The sequence below is a fragment of the Ostrinia furnacalis genome, unplaced genomic scaffold, assembly GCF_004193835.3.
Source record: "Ostrinia furnacalis isolate ACB-3 unplaced genomic scaffold, ASM419383v2 OfSCF6241, whole genome shotgun sequence".
Classification (NCBI taxonomy): Eukaryota; Metazoa; Arthropoda; class Insecta; order Lepidoptera; family Crambidae; genus Ostrinia; species Ostrinia furnacalis.
The window spans coordinates 18,500-44,137 of NW_021136480.1; the positions used below are offsets into that span (position 1 = coordinate 18,500).

Genomic DNA, 25,638 nt, shown 5'->3' on the forward strand with positions numbered 1-25,638 from the left:
TATACATATTGAGATCGAGATGTACCCCAAAAGATTAGTAAGTATCTAAGTATATCGTTTTCCTGAAAAATATCTATGAGTTACGTCATCATTACCTTCAAGTCAACCAAGATCTACATCCCAACGATTACATCCCTAGTTTAGTTTCGTATTTTAATCTTACCTTTTTAAGTGTATACTCCCTGATTTTAGTTTATTTATTAAGCTATCAAACTTTATAGTACCTCTATACTTTCTGAGTCCTTTCATGTTATTGAATTTAGAAGGTTAGTAGAATTCGTCCTAATTTGAAATCCGAATTACTTACAGATAATTGATTATAGTCCAGTAGAATTAGCTTTTAAATCGGAAATAATTCCTACAAAAGATTTTATTGTTTTAATGGCTTGATTGGTTGCCCATTAAGACTCTCCTAAGTTTTCGACTTCGACGGAGTTGTGCTTAAGTGGTGGGGGCCCCCGAAAGGGGCATTTTTTCGGTTTTCCGGTTATACCGCGTAAAGGACTTACCCTATCAAAAAGTGGTCTTCATGACGGTTGAAGGGCACTTAATCCTGCATTGAATAAGACCAAATTCATATGTTTTGGACAAGAAGGAAGAGGGGCAGCCACATTAGGTAACACAGAGTCGTTCAGGAGAGTGCCAGGAAGAGGTGCAGCAACCGCAGTTAAGGAACGGCTGGAACGAACAAGGATAAGCGAATCAAACTCGTGAGCCTTGTTAGGGTTACACTGGTTAAGGCGACCCTTTACAAGGCTTGGAAGCATGTGGGTAACAAACCATTGGACGTGGAGAGGGTCATTAATTATACGTATATTTTCTACTTTGCCGAACTTTAGCGCGAGAACGGTTTGTCCAAAACATATGAATTTGGTGTTATTCAATGCAGGATTAAGTGCCCTTTAACCGTCATGGAGACCACTTTTCGATAGGGTAAGTCCTTTACGCGGTATAACCGGAAAACCGAAAAAACGCCCCTTTCGGGGGCCCCCACCACTTAAGCACAACTCCGTCGAAGTCGAAAACTTAGGAGAGTCTTAATGGGCAACCAATGAAGCCATTAAAGCAAAAAAATCTTTTGTAGGAATTATTTCCGATTTAATCAATTTTTGTGTTTAATTCTACTGGCCTATAAGGCTAGAGAGCTTATTTGCTCTTTGATTTAATTAATCTAAATTGAGTAAGTAACTCTGAAAACTCAAATACTTCTTACATTGTGCTCGTAGAACGAAATCTTGTACTATTAGGTAAACAATCAGTTCAAGATTTTAGACCTTGCTTTCTATAGGTGGAAATACTTTTATAGCTAGTATACTGCATATTATTATCTAATTAGGTAACGAACGATTGACGAAGACAAACGTGTTTGTCAATGGAAACGGCTAATGCAAAGTCAGTGATAAATTATACTTCTTCTTACGTTATACGTTTAAAATTGAACACTTTTTTCCAACATGGTGTATAAGAATTTTGTTTTTAAGCGCTAAGAGAGATACTCGTAGCGTTAGTCGTTCGTTGGTCGATAGAGTCCGTGTAAATTTTACATCCTAGTTCAAAATTATGTTCTCTGTGAACTATGTAAAAACCATGACTTCCTTTTACAGTAACATCGCCCGCAAGATGTGAATCAGCTGTGTCATGGAGGAGTGCGGCAACTGCAGCCTCAACGCTGAGTTCAACGACAGCCTCTATGAGTTCCTCAACAATGCTTCTCACATCAACAAGTTCTATTTCTACCAGGTTTGTATTAGATTATTATTTTTATTTTTAAAAAGCCACTAGCCGAACGGTGAAGGGGTTGGACTGGCCTACTCGTGATCCGGGGAACGCTTGTTCGGTCCCCGCCACCGCTCGACTATTGTGGTGAGTTCACTCGTCACACAAGCATATTAAGCTTAGTACGAGGCGCAAACGGGACTATTAGTAATTTGTGTAACAACAAATTACTGATAATCTTTAAAATAAATATTTATTCAGGACAACCAAGAAGACAGACACAAAAACAAGTAGTTTTAAAAATACAATTTTGTCTTAGGACTTTTTTTTACTAAGACAATTTGTACGGTTGATGGTAACATACATCCAGCTAAAAGCTGTTTTAAGGCATCTTATAGGCTTAGGTCTGCTGTCGATGTCAGATACTAACGTTTACAGGCTTTACGATATAAATATCAATTTTATTGGATTTTGACATGCTTTCTCTTACCCAAAAACAACATTTCACCCATGCTTACAAACTTACGCGTATCTGTTGAAAAGCCAACTAACGGTTTGTTAGTAACTATTACACCTTAACCTTCCTAGCCAATATTTTACAAAATAATGGTAGGTACTATTCTTACAACCTTTTTTATCAAAGTCCGTCTGCTGCGCTTTCTGTTTTTTGTACACACACAATTTGCATTCCACTAAAAGGTTTCAAGATTTAATACTCTTTTTCGCTTTGAAAATAAGCGGCGAGTTTCGCAATCAGTTAAAAAAGTATTTGTATTAGATTATTATTCAAAAATACATATTTAATGTACCTACCTATTTGCAACAGTCTGAGTGGCTCTCCATTTAAATCAAAGGATGCATTAGTACCACCCTGAAATACCCACAAAAATAATATTCGATGAATATGGATGTGTGTTCGTCTATTTTAAAATTCACAGTGGTTGATTGATTCGATACAAAGATAAAAAGGCATTTTTTATTTGCGATATTTTAATCTTAACTATAGATTTATCGTAAATTGTCACTTTATAACCGACTTCAAAAAAGGAGGAGGTTATCAATTCGAGTGTATGTTTTTTTAGTTACCTTGACAGTCAACAATCTTTCCAATTTATTGTAATGAGACTGTTATGTACATGATAGCTTTTGTTTTTTTGAATGTTGTAATCTTCTAAATTATTGATGTTAAAAGTAGGGGTACTAAAGCGTTGATGACTGGCCATTTTGAAGCATTTTTCTTTGTCATTTCGTCCAATTTCATCACTGGATTGTTTTCTCTCTCAATTTTCCCCGCAATATTTTCTGCCTCTTGAACAGAACAAACGCAAGCAGCGATTACGAAACATATTGTACCTAAGTATAATCTACACTAATATTATGCGAATGTAAGTCTGTCGGATTTTGATGAAATTTGACATAGAGATAGTTTAGACAGACATAGGACAGTTGTATTCCGGTTTTTGAAACGAGGACGAACGTGATAAAGTATTTCTGTGACAGACAAAAGTCCACGCGGGCGAAGCCGCGTGCGGAAAGCTAGTATCCTAATAAATAAGGATACTTATCCCAAGAAAGAAAGAAACTAGCTCAAAACATAACCGTTCCTTGGTAGTTGTTTGAAAAAAGAAACACCTAAACATAAGACTCATTTCCTTACTTCATTTCACATTCCGAATCGTTAGAGCGACAATATATTTCTATTTGTGCCAGTAATTCAATTCTGTATGCGCAAATGTGACACCAAATCCTTTTGGATGAGATCCATAAATGCTATTTTGCTGAAATACATAGAATTTAAGTAGCAGACCACCGTTAATGGATTCTGTCTACGAATAAAAGAGCATGTTTTATGATTTTTATTAGAAAAAGAACATTCATAATAAAATTTACAGCTAAGTTTAGAACAGCAAAATGTTTTAGAAAAGATACTCTTAAAACCAAGCTTGTGTAACTTGTATAAGCTTATTGTAAAATATTTTCAGTGACGTTATAAGCAGGTACACTGAAATAAATCTGAAGTATTTTAATTATTTAGTTTTTTTTTTTTTGTGTAATACAAAAAGTACCTTTGCTTACTAAATTAAATAAGTCTTACCTAAAATAATTATGCCCGTTTTCACCATCAAACCCTATTTTTAAGTGACCCCTATGGTAACACTTAAAATTATTATGAATTTTGTTTTATTATGAATTTTTAAGTAACCCCTAGTTAGGGTAAACCGTATAGCTATTGCCCACTTAGGGATTTCAAACACATTGAGATGAAAAATTAAAGAAAGTATTTTAATTATCGATCATTTATGACTTTTTTCTTATAACTCAATAAACTGTTAAACAGAATATTAACAGTTTTTCGTTAAAACTTACGTAACTTAGAAAATATTGAAATAAATTTAAAATCCTCCAAAAAGTACAGTCATTGCCCATTACTTACACTAATTGCCCACATCAAAGCACAGTAATTGCCCAGTATCTTAAAATAACATAATCAATTTTAAAATGACAAAATAGGCTTTAAATAATCAAAACAAAACATTAAACTTAAATTCTAGTAGTACAGTCTTTAAATTTTCAAAATAAATTGTGTTTGGCGTTATTAACTATAATTATTATCAAATATTTCTTGAGCTGATGTTGATGAGTCAGAATCGGTAGAGACAGAATCATCTACTTCAAAACATAGATGACGCAAAAATTTGAGTTTTATATGTATTTATTTTTTTATCTTCTTTGATATCTGGTTGCTCAGAATGTTCAATTAGCTGTTGGTTATTCTTCCCTAAAGTTGTATCTATTTCCTTACAATTAACATTTTCACTAGTAGATTTAACGTAGGATTTTCATTTTTTGTATTTGCGTTTGAATATTTATCAATTTTTTCAAGCCAAACCATACTTTTCAGCAATTTATCTTGTAGATAAATTGTTGGATAAATCTTGTACAGCTTCGATCGCTTTTTGCAAAATTTCTATGCTATGTTGAACTTTTGGAGTCTTTGGCATACTGAAAATGAAACATTAAAAGCCATTTCAATATTTATGCCTGTAAATTGCAAAACAAGTCTAGCAATGAGCAACTTAAACACTGCTACTGCATGGTGGCAACACTCTAATAATAATTCCCCTGGGCAATAACTATACATTATCATTATGGCAATAACTGAAATGATGGTGGGCAATAACTAAAAATATACAGATTTACGTGTAGTGATTACCCACCGTTAAAATGACCGTTAGAAATCAAATTTTATCAGTTATTTTCATTGACAATGGAGAAAACACTTATAATTTGATCATGACTATACACCATTAGTTGAATATTAAATAACTTGCAAAAAAAATTTAACCTCTAAGCAAGCAATTCCTTAGTAAAATTGTTAAAGTCTTTACCTGTTTGAGTAACATTTTCACCCGTCTTGACAAAATCCGCCATAACTGTTTTGTTTTAGTGTTTCCTATTGTAAATTTTTAATCTACTGTACATTGATCTCGGAGCCATCTACTTAGTAAATTCAAATCTAACTAGAGTGATTCAAAGTCAGCACCTGACAATATTATTCTTAAAGCGGGCAATCACTACCAGTGGGCAATCACTCTCTGGTTTACCCTACTTAAAAATTAGGTATTGATGGTGAAAACGGGCATTAGAGTTCTGTATTTTCAACCGACTTCAAAAAAGGAGGAGGTTCTCAATTCGACCCGTATGTTTTTTTTTTTCTATGTTTGTTACGCGATAACTCCGCCAATTATGAACCGATTTGAACAAATCTTTTTTCGGCGTATAGGTAATACCTCAAGGGTGGTCCCATTTAAATTTAATAATAGAAAAAACAACCCCCAAGGGTGGAAAATTGGGAATGAACTTTTTTATACGCAATATCTCCGCCGATTATAAATCATTTTGAACGATTATTTTTTTGTTGAATAGATTATCAAAAGGGTGGTTTCATGAAAATTTGAAGAAAATATTTCACCCCTAAGGGTGGAAAATTGGGGATGAACTTTTTATACGCAATATTTTTAATTTTTAGTTTTTTTGTGTTCACGCATTTGAAGTCGGTTTTATTTTTTTAAAAAGGTAATTATGTTACTCCCAAATCACTTACATTTATGTAAATGTCACTAATAGATTTTACAATCACTAAACCTTTCAAACACTACTTATACTCGTACTTTAGTATGGTGTTAGTACCCCTTACTGTGAGATTAGAATACAGACCGCGTGTCTAGACGCATAGTTCAGATCCTCACACACAATTAACTCCGGATCGTTGTACTTACTTAACTCATATATTTCGTTTAATGGTTTGATGGCCCATGAATTTAGTTTTATTTGTCGAAGTTTGTACTAATTGACATATCGTAACTATTTGTAAAATCAGTAAAATGCAATCTTGATTCCTTTTCTCGTAATACCATACAATGAAAACTTTTTTCGCATACTTATATACCGACCGAACGCGAAACTCCTTGGCTGCGTGCGTGCTGGCCACCAACAATCTTTTTTTTTTTTTGTAAATTTTAGGTATTCATTTGTTTTATGAATAAAATACAAGCTGATTAAAATTAAAAATGTGGATGTGAGGAAAAGTAATATACCTACCTAGCTCACGAAAAATCGCACACAAATAAATTAAAGGTGTCAAAAATCGGTGTCAATATACAATAATATGAGTTTTCTGTGTAAGTTGGGCTTTGGCTACAAACTGTTTCCAAGCCTCTCTCATTCCCATTCAACAAAATAAGTTGTTATTTAATTTTTCAATAACTTAAGGAGCAATATCTCTCAGTTTGAAGCTCTTAAATGCTCATTAAATCAGTATTTAGGTGTATTACTTATTTTGTCTATTGCGAGCAGACAAGAGATGGAAATATACTGCGAGGCCACAAAAGTTTTGGCTATTGCTAAGTGCCGCGTCTCGCGAGACTCTCGAAAGTTGTAGATATTGTAAAGTTGGATTTTTTTCTAAAAATCTGTTCTTAATAAAAATAAGTATTAAACCTTGTACAGACAGCCCAAGTGGCGGTCCTCTGGGCGTTGCTGGTGGCGATCGTGGCGGGCAACGCCACCGTGGTTCTGGCGCTGCTGCTCACCAAGACGAGGAAAAGCAGGATGAACTTCTTCATTATGCAGCTAGCTATTTCTGGTAAGCTTTAGCTTATACTGTGATGGTGAATAGGCTAGTTCCCTAAAAAAAAATATTTTAGTCGTCAATTTTAATATAAAAAAATATTGGAGACGTATGTTTTTAATTGTCAATCAAACAAATATTACAAAGTTATAGTGCGTCGAAGTTCCGCGCGACGTCACAAAGTGCTTGCACTTTTACGCACTCACTGACGTCACGGGCCTTTTCTTTAGAACTTGGCACGCTTTATCTCTTTACATTTTCATTCGTTTTATAAAGTGAAAAATAGGTGTCGAGTATTTTTTGATAAGCTAACTGACGGACTAATTAAAACTCTTACTTTTCACCCAGGAAACATCCCTATTGTAGATAATAATTCCACAAAACTGATGTACCTATGTATTAAGTAGGTATTGAGACAAAAATGTTAATAATTTCGCCATGTGACAGTAGAATAGGGAGGCTTCCGGCGACTGGGTCCGCAATTAACTGGGACCGCGGTCCCAGTCGCCGGATCCGTAAAAAATAAATAATTTTCTTCCGGCAACTGGGACCATAGGACCATCTGATGGGACAAAAACGCGAATATCAGACCAGTGTAGGCCACCTTTGCCTCTGGTAAACTAGATGGTCGTGTTCTTGAATTGGAGAGTCAGACATTTGGAGACTAAATGACCTGATTAAGACACGGGTCTTAACGCGACGTTTATTGATGAGTTACATTATGTACTCACGGTTTGACGTTTCGGCCCGAACGGACGACGCCGCGAGCCGCCAGTCTGCTTGTTTGTGACAACGGCTGCAGCCAGGATCGCAGCCGAAACGTCAAGCCGTGAGTACATAATGTAACTCATTAATAAACGTCGCGTTAAGACCCGTGTCTTACTATTTTAATTGAAATGGAACGCGAAAGTTTAAAATCTTAAATGACCTGATGATGGTGATGATGATTTTTTGACGTTGTTCTTAATATGTTGAGTATTGAGTATCAAAGATCATTCAAAATTAACATAAGATAGTAATACTTAGTCCAGCTAGGCCAAACAATTTTAAGTTGTTGTTTTTCATTCAAAAATAATTATTTTTTAATCGTTTTATTTATCTTTCAGATTTATTGGTAGGATTAATAAGCGTCCTCCCAGATTTAATCCATCGAATAACTATAGCGTGGCTCGCGGGCTCAATAGCGTGTAAGCTGATGAAATATTTACAGGTAAGCTACCCATTTATATTTATCTTTTCTATAAATATCTATTCTAATCAATATAATGAGTAGTTTTATTATAATGAAGCGCTATCACAAAATAATTGAAATTGAACGGTTTTGTCTGCGGCTTGTGTCAAAACTTCATAGCAATGATCATGGGCAATGATGACTTGAATTTTTCCGACCCAATTATTATTTGTGTTCTGTGCTTGTGTATATACTAATCTAACTAAATATATAACTCAATGGTGACTGACTGACATAGTGATGTATCAAATCACAACTCAAACCACTGGACGGATCTTGCTTAAATTTGGCATGCAGGTAGATGTTATGACGTAGGCATCCGCTAAGAAAGGATTTTACGAAAGTCCAACCCTAAGGGGGTAAAACGGGATCCACGCGTACGAAGTCGCGGGCGGCCGCTAGTAAGTATATATTTTTGTGAGCTTTAAAATTAAAGGCAATGTGTTGTTGCAGGGTGTAGTAACTTATTCTTCTACATACGTGTTGGTGGCGCTCAGCGTGGACCGGTGCGACGCCATCACCCATCCCATGAACTTCACGGGCAGCTGTGAGCTTTATCTTTACTTTTTACCACATCATCATCATTTCAGCCATAGGACGTCCACTGCTGAACATAGGCCTCCCCCAATGTCTTCCACATCGCACGGTTGGTAGCGGCCTGCATCCAGCGCCTTCCTGCTACCTTTATCAGGTCGTCAGTCCACCTTGTGGGTAGACGTCCCACGCTGCGTTTTCCGATACCACATCATCCTTGTCTAAATATTTTTACATTAGTTTTCCACAGTCTTATTACCTAGTAAAATACTTGTACATTTGAGTTCAGTGTTCAGTGTTCAATTCGAAAAGCTACACATGAATAAAAAAGTCACAGGTCAGTTTCATACATTTCAAGCTTGAAAATTATGTACCTAGTACAATCAACATTTTTGCACATACTTTACCAGTACTGTTTATATTAGTAATTTGAGTCGGTATAATCACATTTAATGTGACACGCCCTTAGCCTTTTTTGGCAAAATTATTATGATTTTAATTTATAACATCCTTTTCAGGGCGGAGAGCTCGTGCGCTCATTCTAGGAGCGTGGTTCATAAGCTTTCTTTTCTGTGTACCGATGCTGTTTCTCTTCGAAGAAGAGAATGTAGGTAAGTATCACCATTACGTACTCCACCTAGCAATCAAATATTTCTTTCAGCTATTTATTTCCTTTACCAAGAACTGCCTTTAATGCGCGGAGCCCAATTGCGTGCTGGTGATAATAAAAATTCTTCCCAAACAGCAGGAGTCCTCCAATGCTGGTCGAGCCTAAGCAAGATCCAGTGGAGGATATGGATGACCAGCGTCTTCGTGTCGCTCTTCGTGATACCAGCTCTGACTATAGCCGCTTGCTACGGGGTGATAGTGGTCACGATACGCCAGAAGAGTCAAAGAGTGCTTGGCAGGCGCGCCACTGCGACGAGGCAATGTAAGTAATAAGTATAGTACAAAGCTCTAATAATATCATCATTATCTTCTTCATTTCAGCCACAGGATGTCCACTGCTTATCGTAGGCCTCCCTCAATGATTTCCAGATTGGTTGATGTGTAACAGCCTACATCCAGCGCCCTTCTGACCCATAAAGTGGACAGACGTTTTCATAAAGATATCTTTATGAAATCGTCTGTCCACTTTATGGGTGGATGTCCCACAACGATTATGATCCACTTTAAATCATCCAATCATTCACTAAAGGGAGGGATACAATACAAGGATATTGGGAAATCTCATATTCGGCGGAAACAGATGGCAAGCCCGACTAATTACGTGCACTTATGGAGCACTATGTCACGAAACGTAATATATTATGCTCCACAAAATTGATCTAAAATGGTGATTTATGGAGGCATCGCATCTTACTGTCCTGATCCCGAAGTAAGGAACATCATCCTAGTCTTCCGATGTAGGAACTATACCTACAATAGCTGAAAGCAATTCACATACAAACACTGAAACATAATATACATTTAACGCGTCAGTAATTAATTGAGTTACAATAATAAGCACCCAACATTTCAGTATTCAAACATTCCTTGAAACAACTAGTAAAACATAAAGTACCGAAGTAAACTTCAATTTCTAAACATTGTCGAAATATTCATATGCTAACAAGAGATTTTCTAGTTAAACATGTTATCATATTATTATGAATAATCCAGCAATAACGCCAGCGGTTTTCGACAAAACAACAAAACTGTGAGCCTGTATTGGTTAACTTAATATTTTCAACTCGTAAGCTTTTCAATAAATATTTACGCAAAGGCTTCCAAGTATCCAATTTGTAAGCAAACAAATTAGCATTCAGCAGCTAAAATCAACTGAGAATGTTTAGCTAGTTTCCAGTAACATGAAGGGTTGAAAAACTGCGAGGGATGAATCGCCGCGAATTAAGGAGCACGTGACCAGCCTCCCGAAGGAAGGACGGGATGAATTATGGCAGCACGGCTACGAAGTTGACTCGTTCTAAGATATCATTAGGCTTTTCGTAATGGAAGGCACTGCGCGACCATTTCTAGTAAATGGAATACTAAAAGGTCTAAGATCGGGAAATTCATTTGCGAAGTTAAATTGTATTTTAATTTAACATAATTGCAATCGCCTTCCAATTTACTGGCCTGCCGGCCTTATCAAAAATATAACACTCAACGATTTTTATTACCTACTTCAATTAGGCGAATTCTTCCTTTGAAGAACTTTGAACCCACGCGGTCGTAAGCTGAGTTATTTCCACAATAAATTACCTCGATGTAACGAAACGTTTACGAAGTCCTAACTTATTGCTGACCTCAAAATTTGCGTGCAAGTACGGCTACTTTATTTGCGATGGTAAGGAAATAATTTTCCTCGCTACATTATTTATGAAACATAAAAAAATATTTAGCAACATTGTCATGAAAAATGAACGACCTCTTAAACAAGAAGGCCTCTGAAAATTAGCTTAGGATTCACCTATACAGGGTGTTAGGTAAATGGGTATATATGAGCCGACACTATCCCATGTTAACATTAATTATGCATACAGTCTAATTTTTTAGAAATCAGCAGAAATGTCATCAAATATGGCCAACTGACATAAAAATATTTTTAGTCTGTGAACTAGTGATGCGACAAAACCTCTCGTTAATCGCGAAGTGAAATGTTGTAGTACTTGCGTATCATCGCCGGGTGATCGTCAAAATACTAAAAATATGCAACAAAGTCGCAACATTGAATGTGAACTGATTATGAAATTTTCGAGAACAGGAAACAAACTGTATGCACAGATGTAATCAAAAAGCACACTGGACAGTAAAACAATCAATGATATCCGTAAAGTTATTAAACTTCTGTTGCTTGCTGCGTGATTGGTGGATTTTGACATATCTGTCAATGTCATGTCAAAAATAACCAATCATGCAGCATTTGGACCTCGCGTCTACGTATTGCCATCTGGCGGATTTTTCAATCGCGAAAACCCTCATTGAAAGAAGTTTTTTATTTTCTTAAAAATAAACAATGGAACAATACGTAAGCATAATTGCATAAAAAAGTAAAATAATTTCGTTTAAATAAAACCGACTAAAAATTAAACTGACTCCGAAAAAGTAAACACTAAAAGTAGAAAAATAAATTTACGTTATCTCCAATATTGTCGAAGTTATCGCTGGAAAACTAAACAAAGTATCGTATATTTTTTATTTAAAATTAATCAGTAATCGGAATAAGTGAATACTTAAAATAATATCGATTAAATTTACAGATTATTGTCTATGACTCACAGGTTACGGCACTGATGTGTCAGAGACAAGTCATAGACAATATGGAGATAACACATGATTTTAAACGTCAAGTCAATTTGACAATGTCAAAAATTTTCATCGTCCACGTATTTTGCTAAAATAATTTGTTTCAAAGATTGATTGCAAACTTGTATAAACGTGAAAATAAAGTTGGTTTCATGGGCTTGTTAAATAATGTGTATGATATTATGAACACGTAAGTGATTATGGTGTAATTGTGTATGAAAGTGTTTGTTTACATCTCTGCTGGATTCTAAAAAATCAAGGTATATGGTGAAGTCAAAAATTGATATCATCATTTTAATTATTTTAATTTTCATACAAATCTGATTTTATAAATTTTATTTTGTATGAACATTTAAAAAATTTAATTGATAATATCAAACTGACTTCACCATACCATTTATATGCATATTATGTTAACATGGGCTAGTGTCGGCTCATATACCCATTTACCTAACACCCTGTATATTACAGTCACATTTGAGCAATCTGACTTCATCTTTTATATTGGCAAATTACCAACCATAGATTCCTACTTACTGTCAATTTTATAGCTTGATTATGTAGATATCCCAGTTCCTGCAATTCGAAAAGCTATTACCATTTTCACATTCAATCTACCGTCCAGTACCTCTAGTAGGAAAAACTTTCGAGTTCGTTTCGTTGCGTATTCAAAGTGTCATCGAAAAATTTTGTATGAAAAATTAAACAGCGCCCCCTAGGGCGGCTATAATATAGGGGGCGCTGTTTAATTTTTCATACAAAATTTTTCGATGACACTTTGAATACGCAACGAAACGAACTCGAAAGTTTTTCCTACTAGAGGTACAGGCGTCTTACAAGAAAGTAGCGCTACCCTCAAGCAATAATTTGTTCCCTGACCTCTCCTTAGTCCTTATGAAAGCTAGACATAGCCGCTATCCTACGTAATGTGCTAGATTAAAATGATCCATTCTGTTCCAGACAGCGACGATTTGGACTCACGCCGCGCGAGCAGCCGCGGCATCATACCTAAGGCTAAAATAAAGACGGTTAAGATGACTTTCGTCATTGTCTTTGGTGAGTAGATAGACTTTAAAATAGAAGATACTGAGTAACTTTTATTTTACTTTTTGGTATACCAAAATATACACTTTGATAAAAAGGTATTTAGGATCGTTGGAAGAAAAGCGACTTACTGAAATACGTAAAATAATTTCAGCGAGAACTGAATAAACTCAAATAAATTATACAAAAAGAATAATAACAACTCATTGTTTAAACAAACCGACTAGATAAACCTTGAAAGAGTGAAAATATAAATACCTACTCTACCTCATAGCATACTGTAGACTTTTGTAAAAACTAAAAAGTAGTAAAATACAACTACAAAGTAATAAAAATTTTGCTGCTAGTTACATTTCAAAACATAATTAAATGGTAAAATATTTTCATTTGCATAAAACCTCTGTTAAGTATGAATACATGTTGGCAAAATACTTGCAAACTGAATACTACGGGCATGCAACAAAGAATTTAAATGTAAACTCTACCCTTTGAAATAAATTTTAAGTAAGTATTTTGATATGCTTGTAAAATAATGCCCTACGTATAATTTATAAGGGCTAAGTTTTACTTAATGACTGCAATAACAGCGGAACTTAATCATCGTGCTTAATAGTAGGCCGTAACCCAAATGCGTGTTGTTAGTTCCTTATTTTGTAAACAAACAAGTCATCGGCGACATATTTGGCAGCCTAATGCGATGGCCCGCTTTCGTGTCGACACAAAACTAAGCATTTACATAAATTTTATTACTTGTTGTATTAGGTGGAATTGTAAACAAAGGGCCTTTTTAGCTAAGGTTGGATCACCTAATAGGTTTCGTTGTAAAAAAGTAGGTATTATGTATTAAAAAAATATACCTAATAATTAATTACAGTCAACTGCAATGTGCAGTACAGTTCCAGTACACTAGATAAGCAAAGATTTAGAAGTTTTATTTACAAAATTAGTTCCGTTTTTGACAACGTTGATTCAAAGAGGGACATTTTTTTCACTCCTAGGGTAGGTTATTAAATGCATCAGTCTTTTAAGTGATGTGTGATGCAAAATTGTATTTTTATAAAAACAACCGAGAACTTGTCTATATTTAGACGCAAAAACACAAGAACAATTTTAACCATTATCTTACACGCCATAACAAATGGGGGATGGGATCACGCAATTCATTGAAAGTTGACAAAATCCGCTACGTGTGTGAAATGGCAATGATATTTGTTTGTTTATAGACCGACAAAGGCGACAGCATCCGCATAAGATATAGTTTAACCATTAGTTTTTGTCATGGTATAACGTCATTTTGCGTCCATCTTGCTGGTTACTTTCGTCAAAGGAAGTTTCCTGGAAGGAAATGAGCGTAGTCTATATCTAGAAGATTCCCTTTAAATGTCAAAGCTATCCTAATTTATTTATAAAAGATGTAAAGAATTCCTATTGCAACTATGTAATACATACGACACAATATTTAGTTAAAAGTTCCATCGTCCGTACCGTACAAAAAATTAACGCGTATTTTTAAAAATGCTATAATATTATTTATCTTAGACTCGCACATTTAATTTTGCAGACAAAGTATACAGATGTTCCAAATACCACGCTATTGTTAAAATAGTCTAGTAGAACCCAAATAATGGAAAATAACTTGATTCTATTTTGGGCAACAAAGGCAAAATTCCTTTTAACAGACGAATTGAATAAATTTTTGTTCATTACCCTTCAGTATATTTTGATCTAAAAATAGCATTAAGTAACACGAAAATAGCTGTGTTTGTCTGGACTGTTGTCTACTTTTCTGTGTCCTTAAATAGCTAGACTTGTAGGTGTTATAAATGACTCTGGTTCCATTAAGGAGGTTTACGTGATGGCTGTACAGACAATTGGAAGCTAAACAAATGTTGTAAAGCTTTAAAGTCTACTAGAAGTAAATACAATGGTGATTCATTGATTACCTAAATGGATATCAATAGTGGTTAGAGTTTGACGCCCGTATTCACAATCGATACTTACTTAAGTGAAGCAGAAAACCGAACGCACAGCGTTAAATAGATCTCTGTGATTGGTTCGTGTGTCACCCTATGCGTCCACGCGCACTGTGAGACTTAATATTAGTAACGTTAGTGAATACGGGCATCAATCTCTCGACTTCGTCTAAGGTTCGATACCCAGAATCACATATTGAAAAATCAATTTGTGTTTTTCAAAGTGGAACCAAAGTCGTGTCGCTTCGATACGGCCATGACGTCATTGTGTATCACCAGGGTTGGGACCTCAGTCAGTTGCTACCCACATTACAAACTAAAGTATTTTACTCACTATTACGGTACAAAAAATACGTAATTTTAATCGATTACGCACTTTCCAACCTTCTTCTACTTTTAAATTGATCCTTTACATAATTTATTATTACTTATTTACGCATTTGTTATCTAGACCTTGCCAAGTAAATAGACAAATATTTTTTATCAAGGCCCCTTTTCCCGATACTGCTTATTGAAGGATCAATTACTTTAAATTAGGTTTTACACAGTTACCTAGCTAGATAGACTGGGGTCTTGTTTATTTAAGGATTTCAATGTCCAGGCAAAGACCTTTTTTCCAATAAACCTTGATCTAAATTAAGTTCGTGGGACTGAAAAATTTATTAGATAAGTACATTATAATAAAAACATATTGTAAAATGAATGAGGCAATTAAGTACGAAAAAAAATCTAAGATGTTTTAACTCAGCTAAGCTAAGCTTGCTTAAAGCATAAGTCCGCAGTCTGTCTCTGAGGATATTTAGAGTCAGCATGCACTCTTCGTAGCATAATAGATAATAGAGTAGTTTCCTAAAAAAAATTTTTTAGTCCGTCAATTTTATTATAGACACCTATATTTTTAATTGTCAATCAAACAAATAATTACAAAGTTATAGTGCATTGAAGTACCGCGCGACGTCATAAAGTGCTGCACTTTTACGCACTCACTGAGGTCACGGGCCTTTTCTTTAGAACTTTGGCACGCTTTATCTCTTTACATTTTCATTAGTTTTAAAAAATGAAAAGTAGGTATCGAGTAGTTTTTGTTAAGCTAACTGACGGACTAATTAAAACTTGCTTTTTTTTACCCAGGAAACATCCCTATTGTGTACAGAGAGAGGCTTTTACTTATAATTTTGTTCCAGTATTCGTCCTGTGCTGGTCTCCGTACATGATCTTCGACCTGCTGCAAGTATACGGCTACGTGCCAGACACACAGGCGAACATCGCGATCGCTTCGCTGATACAAAGTCTAGCGCCGCTCAACTCCGCTGCGAATCCTGTTATTTACTTTATATTCTCTAATAGGATTTTCGTCAGCCTCAGGTAAGTCGAAAAACAAGTCACAAACTGCATTATAAACTTAAACTTGTTTGTGAGAATATAATGGGTGTGGTAATGGAAGAAAATTGATTTTGATAAAGGTATTCTTATATTTACGAAAACAAAGTGACTCGATCGAGCGCTAGATCCGAATTGAGTTCAATGTTTAGCAGTAAAACAATTTAAATGATTGTCTAATTGCAGAAATGTGTATAGTTCTTGAACCAAACAGATTTACTTTCCTCGTATTATTTATTCTAGTCGCTTAAAATAATACTAATTATTCGTCACTTCGAAAGCGTTATTTTCATTTGAAATACAAACGGAATGATTTATGTTTATTAACGAGTTCCGCTTTCAAAGTCAAATTAGCGAACCAACTTTGTGAAGTTAGTTGATGAAAAGATTGTGAATCTTTACATTTAGTAAGTGGTTGCAAGCTTGAATTAAACGTTATTTCAGACAGAATACAATACTCACAAATTATTTTCTAAGCTTATTACCGCATTTATACATGCTCATTTTATTCGTAAATAAAAAAGCAACGACACGTGTATTTTGTTGATATGACGAGTCTTCTATTGACGTATCGTCTCATATTTCGTAAGTACACATCGGCATCTGCGGGAGACATTATGATTCAACGCTAACAGCCGAATACTGAAACGCCATTTAAATATTTGACGGCTTCTCAAATAGTTAAGCAGCTCCTAAACTTACATTTCGCATACTCAAAACAATATCTGAGCAGTTCTCAAATTTTAAGCACCTCTCAAATTAAGTTGCACTCAAACGCCACATAAATGAATTTTCGCATACTGAAACGCCATTCAACGCTAAGCATTACTCAAACAACTGTCAAATCGTCTTAAGCAGCTGTTAAATTTGAGAGTGCTTACGCGGTATCTTAAATCCTATTCTTATACCTAAATCGACCTAAATAGTGGTAAATAATGTGTGTCATCGTTATCATTTCTTTCGAGCCTCGAGGAAATACCTAGATCTAATCGCAGGAACGCAATAAGGCTGAACGCTATTGAAAAATATTATTATAATGACATGCAATTCCGAGCGAGGTTCCGCGTCTCTAAAGAAACGGTGTTGTTTCTGAATTCATAATTTGGAAGCTCTTTGAAACCCCTCACCAAATGCCATACAACCAGTGGACCAAAAACTTATTATAACCCTACTGTTCTACGCAACGGGAAGTTATGAACGTGTACTAGGTGATATCTTCCACATCTAACAGCCAGTGCATCGTATAGTGCACGAAGTAACAACCAAAATAGCTGCTATGAAATCGCTTTACATAAACATGCCTATTTCTGAGGATTAAGGGGACATCGCATAGCAGCATTTCCAAGAGTTGTTGATTTGTCAATTTGATGCTCTGTCAACAATGATAAAAAATGTCAATTGTGGTTACGTTTCGGTCCACGATCGCCACTTAATAGGTTTCAACAATAAAAAGTATCACCTTTAAAATTATTTTATAATTAAATAAAAATGCAAGCATTAATTTTTTTTACGATAAAACGAGATTTATGTATAATAGAAACTAAAAATAAACTGTTGTATGTTAAGTTGATTGAGTAATATTTCCATAAAAGACAATACATAACCAAACGATGCTGCGTGTAATGGATAAAAAACGTAAAGTTATCATTTGTGTAAATGAAAACATACTTTTTTTGGTAAATGTTGCCATTATGTAAACATTTGAGAGCTGCTTAGCTGATCACGGCTTCAAATCCGTTGAGTGGCGTTTGAGAATACCATTTAAAATAAATTGAAGGATACTTAAATTTAGGAGCCCGTCAGCTGAGTGACAGATTTGAGTAGTGTTTCAGTATTCGGCCGTTAAGTGCTTTAAGAATCTCGCAACAGTATGGTTGGTATGGAGATACTCATAGTCTCGTTTGGGATCATAAACGTTACATATCACTTAAGTGTCTACACGCTGTTGCTTCTCAATAACATGTTGGCTTCTTATGCTTTTACGCTAACAAGACATGTTAATTATACAGGGTGTCCCAGAATGGGTGAATCAAACTGCTAGGGGAGGTAGCTCTACTAATGTACTATGCCTAAAAAATATGAAAAAAAATTTTTGAGTTCGGATTTTTTTTTTAAATAAAGTGCTCTGAACTCGAAATCAAGTCATTATTTTCAAAAGTTTGTTTACAGATAAACGAAGCGATCATGTACAATTAATATTAGTAAGAAAAAAAGTACAAATAAACTCCAAACGCAACAATTATAGCCAGATACTTAGGCAAAGCTGATTTATTTTCACTTTTTCAAAAAAAAAAATATTTTTGTTTCCTTATACGCTTTATTATTTTTTTTTTTCATATTTTTAGGGATAGTACATTAGTAGAGCTACCTCCCCTCGTAGTTTGATTCACCCATTCTGGGACACCCTGTATACCTAACATATATGAATGAATCGTGCGGTCCACACAGCTGATGACAGCAGTCTGTGGAGGAACACTATACATATGTGGTCCCGATCCTCATCAATGAAGGACGAGGAAGAAGAGAACCTAAATGAAATAAATATTATTAACGATAAGCAACTAGCGACCCTCCCCTGCTCTACGCGTGTATAATGAACAATATAAACCTTCCTCTTGAATCACTAATCTATACTATCTATTGCTGAAAATTACACAGACAGCGGGAGCGACTTTATTGAAAACGTCTGTAGATATATAAAGAAAGCAAATAGTTGTGTTCATGATTAATTGTGTAGAAAGAAGTGTCTAGAAGAAGATAACACTAGTCATACAGGCCATACCAAACTACTTCTCAAAGTTCATATATTAAACTAGTCATATAGGCTACCTGTGCATCTAATATCCTACTTAGTTTAATTCATATCGTCGGATGGTGATAATATGGATGACTATATTAACACCATCCGACGATATAAATACGACGAAGATGTATATGATCCATCCTTTGCCTTCAATATATTTTTCCAAACAGTTCACCTACTTATGTTTTGACTGCAGGAACGTTCCGCCATACAAGTGGTTCTGGTGCTGGATGAAGTCCAGCGACAGTCCCGTGGGCAACGAGTCCCGCGCTCACACCGAACTGCTGACGTCATCGCACCGCAGGACCAGGCACGAGCTTACTGTCAGGGTGAGTGATAAATAATAATTATTAGTCCGATCAACGAAGCTTTTGTAACCCGAATAATTCCCCTGCCTATGAAACTTGGCATATGATGTTTTGGTAAAAATTGTATATCTATAATCTGTATTGCCTATTTTCATCATGTGCCGAGTTTCATAGGCAGATGAATTATTCGGAAGTCTCCATACAACGAATCTCCTCGTTGATCGGAGTATTTTTCTAGTTACCTGACAATATAGAGCACCAGACTAAGCTGGGTTTTTATTAATGGGCTGAAAATTATACTTACATCCTCTTAATTCTAATAACTATTTTAATTCTAGACTTGCTGATTATGAAAACCCGGCAACGAGCATGGTCCATGCCACCTAATTTAAGTTTATTATTTGTTCCCAACGAGAATCAATCACAATCATGTTTACTTATGAACTTTTGTTCAACTTTTGCCCTAAACTATCAGGAATTTTTAATCTGGAAATTCCCATTAGATTCCCTTATTCAGCGTACGAGAAAACTCGTACCAAAATTATTATAGTGCTTATGAGTTCGGGCAGAGTTAAAGCGGCAAAATGGTAGAGCGATACCCCTAATCATTCCACTGTATTTATCAATCAAAGTACAGTCAACAAAACACTTTCGTGCAGGTAAAAGAAGACAGCCTCAAATACCCGAAGCAGCGCGTGCACCAATGCAACAGTACCAACTCCAAAAAGGTCCGACTGCACCTCCCTGAAGAACACCAGAACAACAACTGCCATCCGCACAGGAGAGACGACACGTTCTTGTAGTGATTACACAGGTTTAAAAGCATTTTAAATCTTTTTTAAATGATTATTAATGAACTGTATTAGAAAAGTAATTTGAAAGAACGTTTTATTCGCGAGTGTCGTTTGAGTTACGGCTAATATTGGAATATAATAAGTGTAATGAAGTGTACAATGAAAAAAACATCGTATCAATAAAAATGCATTGTACAGTCAGTTTTAATAACAGCTGAAACTAAATGGATTTTCAACAAAACTGGACGTCTACAAGCCGATATGAAAATATGAAAAGTTTGTAAGTTTCTAATATTGACTGTACTTACCGCTTTCATTAATATAATTTGTTAAAGCCTGGACGTGCTCACGGACCAGGCTCTAGATACAAATATACGGTGTAACTGATGGACCATTTTATGAAACAGTAAAATCGTCATCTTTTTATTGTGCTAAACCTGTTAATATTGTACATTTACTCTTAGGTATATTCATACGTACTAGGTATTTTACTGGTACTTTTTTACGCAGTGGTAATCCCAAGTCTTTATTATTAGTATACATTGACCCACCTTATACCCATTCCCACCTAAACTATCCTCAAGTTACTTCCACACAGTGTACGGAGGATAGCTTTTCCCGTGTGTGCTATCCCAAAGGCAGTTTTGCTCTCATCAATCAATTCATCAAGTACTTGACTGATGGTCAAACAAAATACAAACCAAGAAGGTACTTGATACACCTTGACCACCAGTACTTTTTATGTAGTAACTTATCTTCCGGTTTAAGCTATATTTTTTGCGAGTAAGTTTTTTGTTGCCCAATTAATTAAAAATTCTTTTATACAAAAGTAAAACAGTTACTTATCTTGAATGAACACAAAGTTAAATAAAACATTGCCTAATTTAATGAACGATTAACTATTCTGCTCAAGGTTTATCGTCAATATATTATCACTTCATTATAATTGCGTGTGTATTAATTACACAAACTATCTAGGCAATTATTTATTCTATCTATCCGAAATAATTACCAATTTACCGTCGTTAAAAAGCGATAGTTGTGGTTTCTGACACAAATTCGCGCTTCGACTTGATAATACAGTTACCACAGATAATATAATACTTACTAAGACAATATTAGTGAAGTTCGTAGATCGACTGACGAATTGAGAAGTCTATCTTCCTCGACGTGCGAAGTCCTTGCGAATTTAGTAAAAAAGACTAGACTCTAGAATTCCAGACAATGCTTGACAATTTTTATTTACATTTTGAATTTATGGTCTGATAAAACTTTAAACGAATTTTCAAGTCACGAAGTATTAAAAAAATTCCTTATCTTAAAAAATATATATTTTCTTTCTTCTTTCTTTCTAAAATTGCAATTCAACGATTAAAAACCTAAAGCTAAAATTACATTACGATTTTGAATAAAAAAAATTGAATATCGATAATGTAGTATAATTTCCTACGTACACCATCACTAACTTTTCACTTGTACTTCAACTAAATTCTTGCTTCTAAGGCTCAGTTGCACCAACTTACTTTCACCGTAACTTTAACAATAACCGGTCCCTTTTGTATGGAGTTTGACAGATTTTTGACGTTTGTCAAAGTTAAAGTAAGATGGTGCAACCCAGCCTTAATATTTCAAATACGTTAACGGCACGTGCTACCTTCATATTATTTAAACAGGGTGTCTGGATTAAAACTAGGAATATTATCATACCAATAATTTTCCTAGTTTTGTAACAACTCATACTTCTAACACTTTTAAGTATCAGTGGAATTACAAATATTCAATTTTAATTTGAGAAGCATTTTGTTGTGACGATAATTTTTGAAGCACCAATTGTTTTACAAGTTGAATAGCAATTGTGTTCGAAAATCGTAAATATAAAATTAATAATTATTATTATTTAGTATGTTTCTAATATCGTTAGTTGCACACCTTACAGCCTGTATACGTGGGAGTCAGTTTGTATTTCAATTTCACGAAACATTTCAAAGCTCAGAAATTAATTAAAATATGCCAACAAAGATTCTGTTTGGCTTCGTACGTATCTTGTGTATTCGTTTTAGCGGAAAATGTTGAAACATTTTCGTATTATGTGTACACAGATCTCTACACAATAAGAACTCAGTAACTTGTTATTCTTTTCGTGCCGTGTGAGGAAAATTTGTACAAAACAGACATTGGAAACAACAACAGGTGTCAGAGTCTTATTTCAGATCAATATAGTCCAAAAATGTAGCTGTACGTATGTATATTGGACAAAACATCCGACTGTCCCATTTTATTACAAAATCTCACAACTATTTTATACATTTAAGATGATAAAGTATTTAATTTGATGAGCAGTGGTCCGTATGTTACCCAGGGACCCGAAAACTACTGACCCAATTTAATTTTAGATACATTGCTTTGTAACAAATGGTTTAAAATTGCGGTACGTAAAATTTGACTCGTATTTAGATTCAAATGTGTAGTTTGATCTCTCTATTGGATATCGTCTAACAATAGAAGGTCTTAGTGACTGGACGATTGTCTGGAACACGATTTTCACGCTAACGAAGTTACAAGCAGAATTCGTTTTCACAATTAATTAAAGTTAATTAATTACCAACTTATTAGGCTACATTGAGAATCTCACGGTGTGAATTCTTAAAATCTTGGATAAAAGCACCGACAAAATATTATATTATCTACTTAAACACTTTTTACTTTTCTGAAAAAACTAAATCTGAAGCCGCTAGCTGAAGTTTATTAAAGTCTCCTGAACTCAAATATTAGGCTCAATTCTCTAGCGATTACGCTTTACGGTTCAACTACTTAACGATGGTTAATTATTGAAATATCTTCATGCTTTAATCAGTTTCAGCAAAACAGATAACTAAACTTAAACTATAATAATTATACTTAACAATGTAATTAATATGAAACTTGTTTAAAGAAAATAATTACAGGGATTACTTAGAAAATGTTATAGGGCTCAACTTCTTTAATATAAAGTAGAAGTCACGAGTGAATAAAGTGTTTACTGCTTAACATCAATTTTATTCTTTCTAAGGCTGGGTTGCACCATTTTATTTTACATATACTTTGGCAAACGTCAAAAGTCTGTCAAACTCCATACAAAAACACCACCTGGTTATAGTCACGTTTCTGTTAGACATTAAAATGAAAATAACGTGTACGTACTCGTATTCATCTATGAACTGCTTTCAATAGAAAATAAACGAAATATTGTGTGAGTGTGGATAAAGGTTAGTTGTAGTACACAACTAATTTTCTCTTTAAAGATTAAAAGAAGTCCAGGAGCCCTATAATAATAATACTTTTCCTAAAATATTCTACTTATTTGTAAACAATAAGATTTATAAACCTAGATGTTTAATTGCGACATGTAAATAATATTTATGTTATTTTGTATAACATTATGCCTCTCGTATACAGCTGGGCGTGAGTGTGAGGTAATTTATTATGGGAGGTGTGCATGGGCTTCCGTGAGATTATCCCAACTTCGCGTGGGTGCGTGTTGTGCGAGACGTCAAACGCGGATATTTCTTCACAAACTATGAAGAAACAGTAGCGTTATGACAGCTCATAAAAATACCAACCGAATAGAAAAACTCCTCTTTTTGAAGTCGGTTAATAAATTATCTCAGTTAACTGAGTGTCTTATATCCGGCTTAACTGTCGTCGCTCTACGCCAAGTCACGCTATAAAACATGCAAACGCACTTACTGAGACTAAAGGGCTTTTTTTTAAAGTTACGCAAACACGTCACACCACACTCACGCCGGCTGTGTATCAGAGTCTTAAATATGTCTAATGATATTATACTATTATAATATGTAGTTTAAGAAACATATTACAGTGTATGTTAGAGTTAATGGTGCCAAATAGAACGGAGTCAAACTCTAGTCGATGTTTAATGTTAATGATTGTGTTAATAAATTATTGTGTGTATGACATTCTTATAACAAATCGAAGGAAATTAGAATAAATGAATGGGCATAGATGTGTGTTTTATTTAATCAAAACTTTATTAACCAATATTTTCATTAATCGCAATGAAAGGATTTAGTACTCGCGTCTCATTTTAGTCGTAATATCGGCGGATAGTAGACATTTTTGCAAGAGGTTCAATTTCTAGTAGAATCTGCATTCAAAACTTGGGTCTAACTGGATTATCATCATCAGTTAGTTATTTGTCGACTGTTTAAAAATTACGTAAATATTTTTGCAAACTACCAATGTTTTCTAGACTAGTCTAGATTCTACACAAGACTAAAAACTCTACTACAACTTCACATCGAAAACATTAGGTCTAACTCTTTCAAAATATCTAAAATTTAATTCAATTCTACGTAATGTCTCAAAAGAACCCCGGCTGTGCCCGCAAATTAATTTCCAGTCTCGGCGAAAACATCTCGGTCGGATATTCGCATTTTCCCCAAACTGGCGATTTACGGAGACGACATTTTAATTTTTCAACTTCGGACTGTTGAAATTAATTGGTAACTCAATTAGTTGGTCGCTGAAACTGTAGATTTGAGCTTGAGTTATGGAAAGAGGTATTTCTTGATTTAATAAGGCCAAGTTATGATCTTGGCATTTATTTAAAATTATGGAAAAGTGTTACAAGGTTCGTGATAGACGATAACTGTCTAGCATCAACTTTTTAGATCTAAAGGCCTTTCTCCACTTGAACGTTCCTGATAGATAGCCTGTTACTGTTGGATAAGCTACAACTTCTGGTTCCATAGATCTTATTAAACATAATCTGGTAAATAAAAGACACCAATAAACATCAACCATTATTCATATTTAAGGAAAATTAAATTAAATTAATTCAACAAAGCAGTGCCTACCTGAAGCAAACACTTTTAAGTGAAGTATGGAATGTTCTGGTGTAATAGAGTTGAATACCGAATAGGATTTCGATAGTGTGTTTATCTAGCTTATATTTCTTTCCCAGACACTTGAACCACACAAGTTATTTATACAGTTCAAGTACAGCCAACAAAAAAGGTTTACGACTGCAATAAATCCCATCCACAGCACTCGTCAGATTTATGCTGACCGTCCAAAACTATTATTGTGCATACTGGCGATATTTCAACCCGTTTATACAGCGAATATTTTATGACTTTCACTGCCAAGTCAAATCAAAGTGATGAATCCACTCACTAAATCCCAAATATTCAATCATTGACACTGGAACCGAAGGGAAATGAACTAACCAACATATATTTACTGTGCCACGCTTTTATCTTAAATACACTAAAAAAAATGTAGGTATCTATAAAAACTTAACTGCTACATTTGGACATCAAACTATGTATTTATTACAATCTAATGATCACTGATCTTAGATCGTAACAATTTAAATACATAGGTATACTTTATCTGACGCATAATTTAATATAAGTAAAAGCTTTACATACCTAC

General features: G+C 34.7%; 1 protein-coding gene across 1 annotated transcript; it reads left to right on the plus strand.

Moving 5' to 3' along the window:
* The first annotated feature begins 1,638 nt into the window (after positions 1-1,638).
* Positions 1,639-20,211, plus strand: NGR-A30 (neuropeptide receptor A30). The gene is made up of 10 exons (XM_028317463.1): positions 1,639-1,740; positions 6,727-6,862; positions 7,954-8,057; positions 8,532-8,625; positions 9,131-9,223; positions 9,358-9,543; positions 12,861-12,956; positions 16,102-16,282; positions 19,297-19,429; positions 20,068-20,211. Exons 1-10 carry the CDS (start codon positions 1,639-1,641, stop codon positions 20,209-20,211), a joined length of 1,269 nt encoding a protein of 422 aa, XP_028173264.1.
* The last annotated feature ends 5,427 nt before the right edge of the window (positions 20,212-25,638 follow it).

Bases quoted from the DNA above. Each gene is read 5' to 3' on its own strand.
- NGR-A30 (XM_028317463.1), top strand. From the start codon at position 1,639: ATGGAGGAGTGCGGCAACTGCAGCCTCAACGCTGAGTTCAACGACAGC. The intron at 8,058-8,531 runs GTAAGCTACCCA...GTGTTGTTGCAG, and splicing joins AGCTGATGAAATATTTACAG to GGTGTAGTAACTTATTCTTC. The intron at 9,544-12,860 runs GTAAGTAATAAG...ATTCTGTTCCAG, and splicing joins CGCCACTGCGACGAGGCAAT to ACAGCGACGATTTGGACTCA.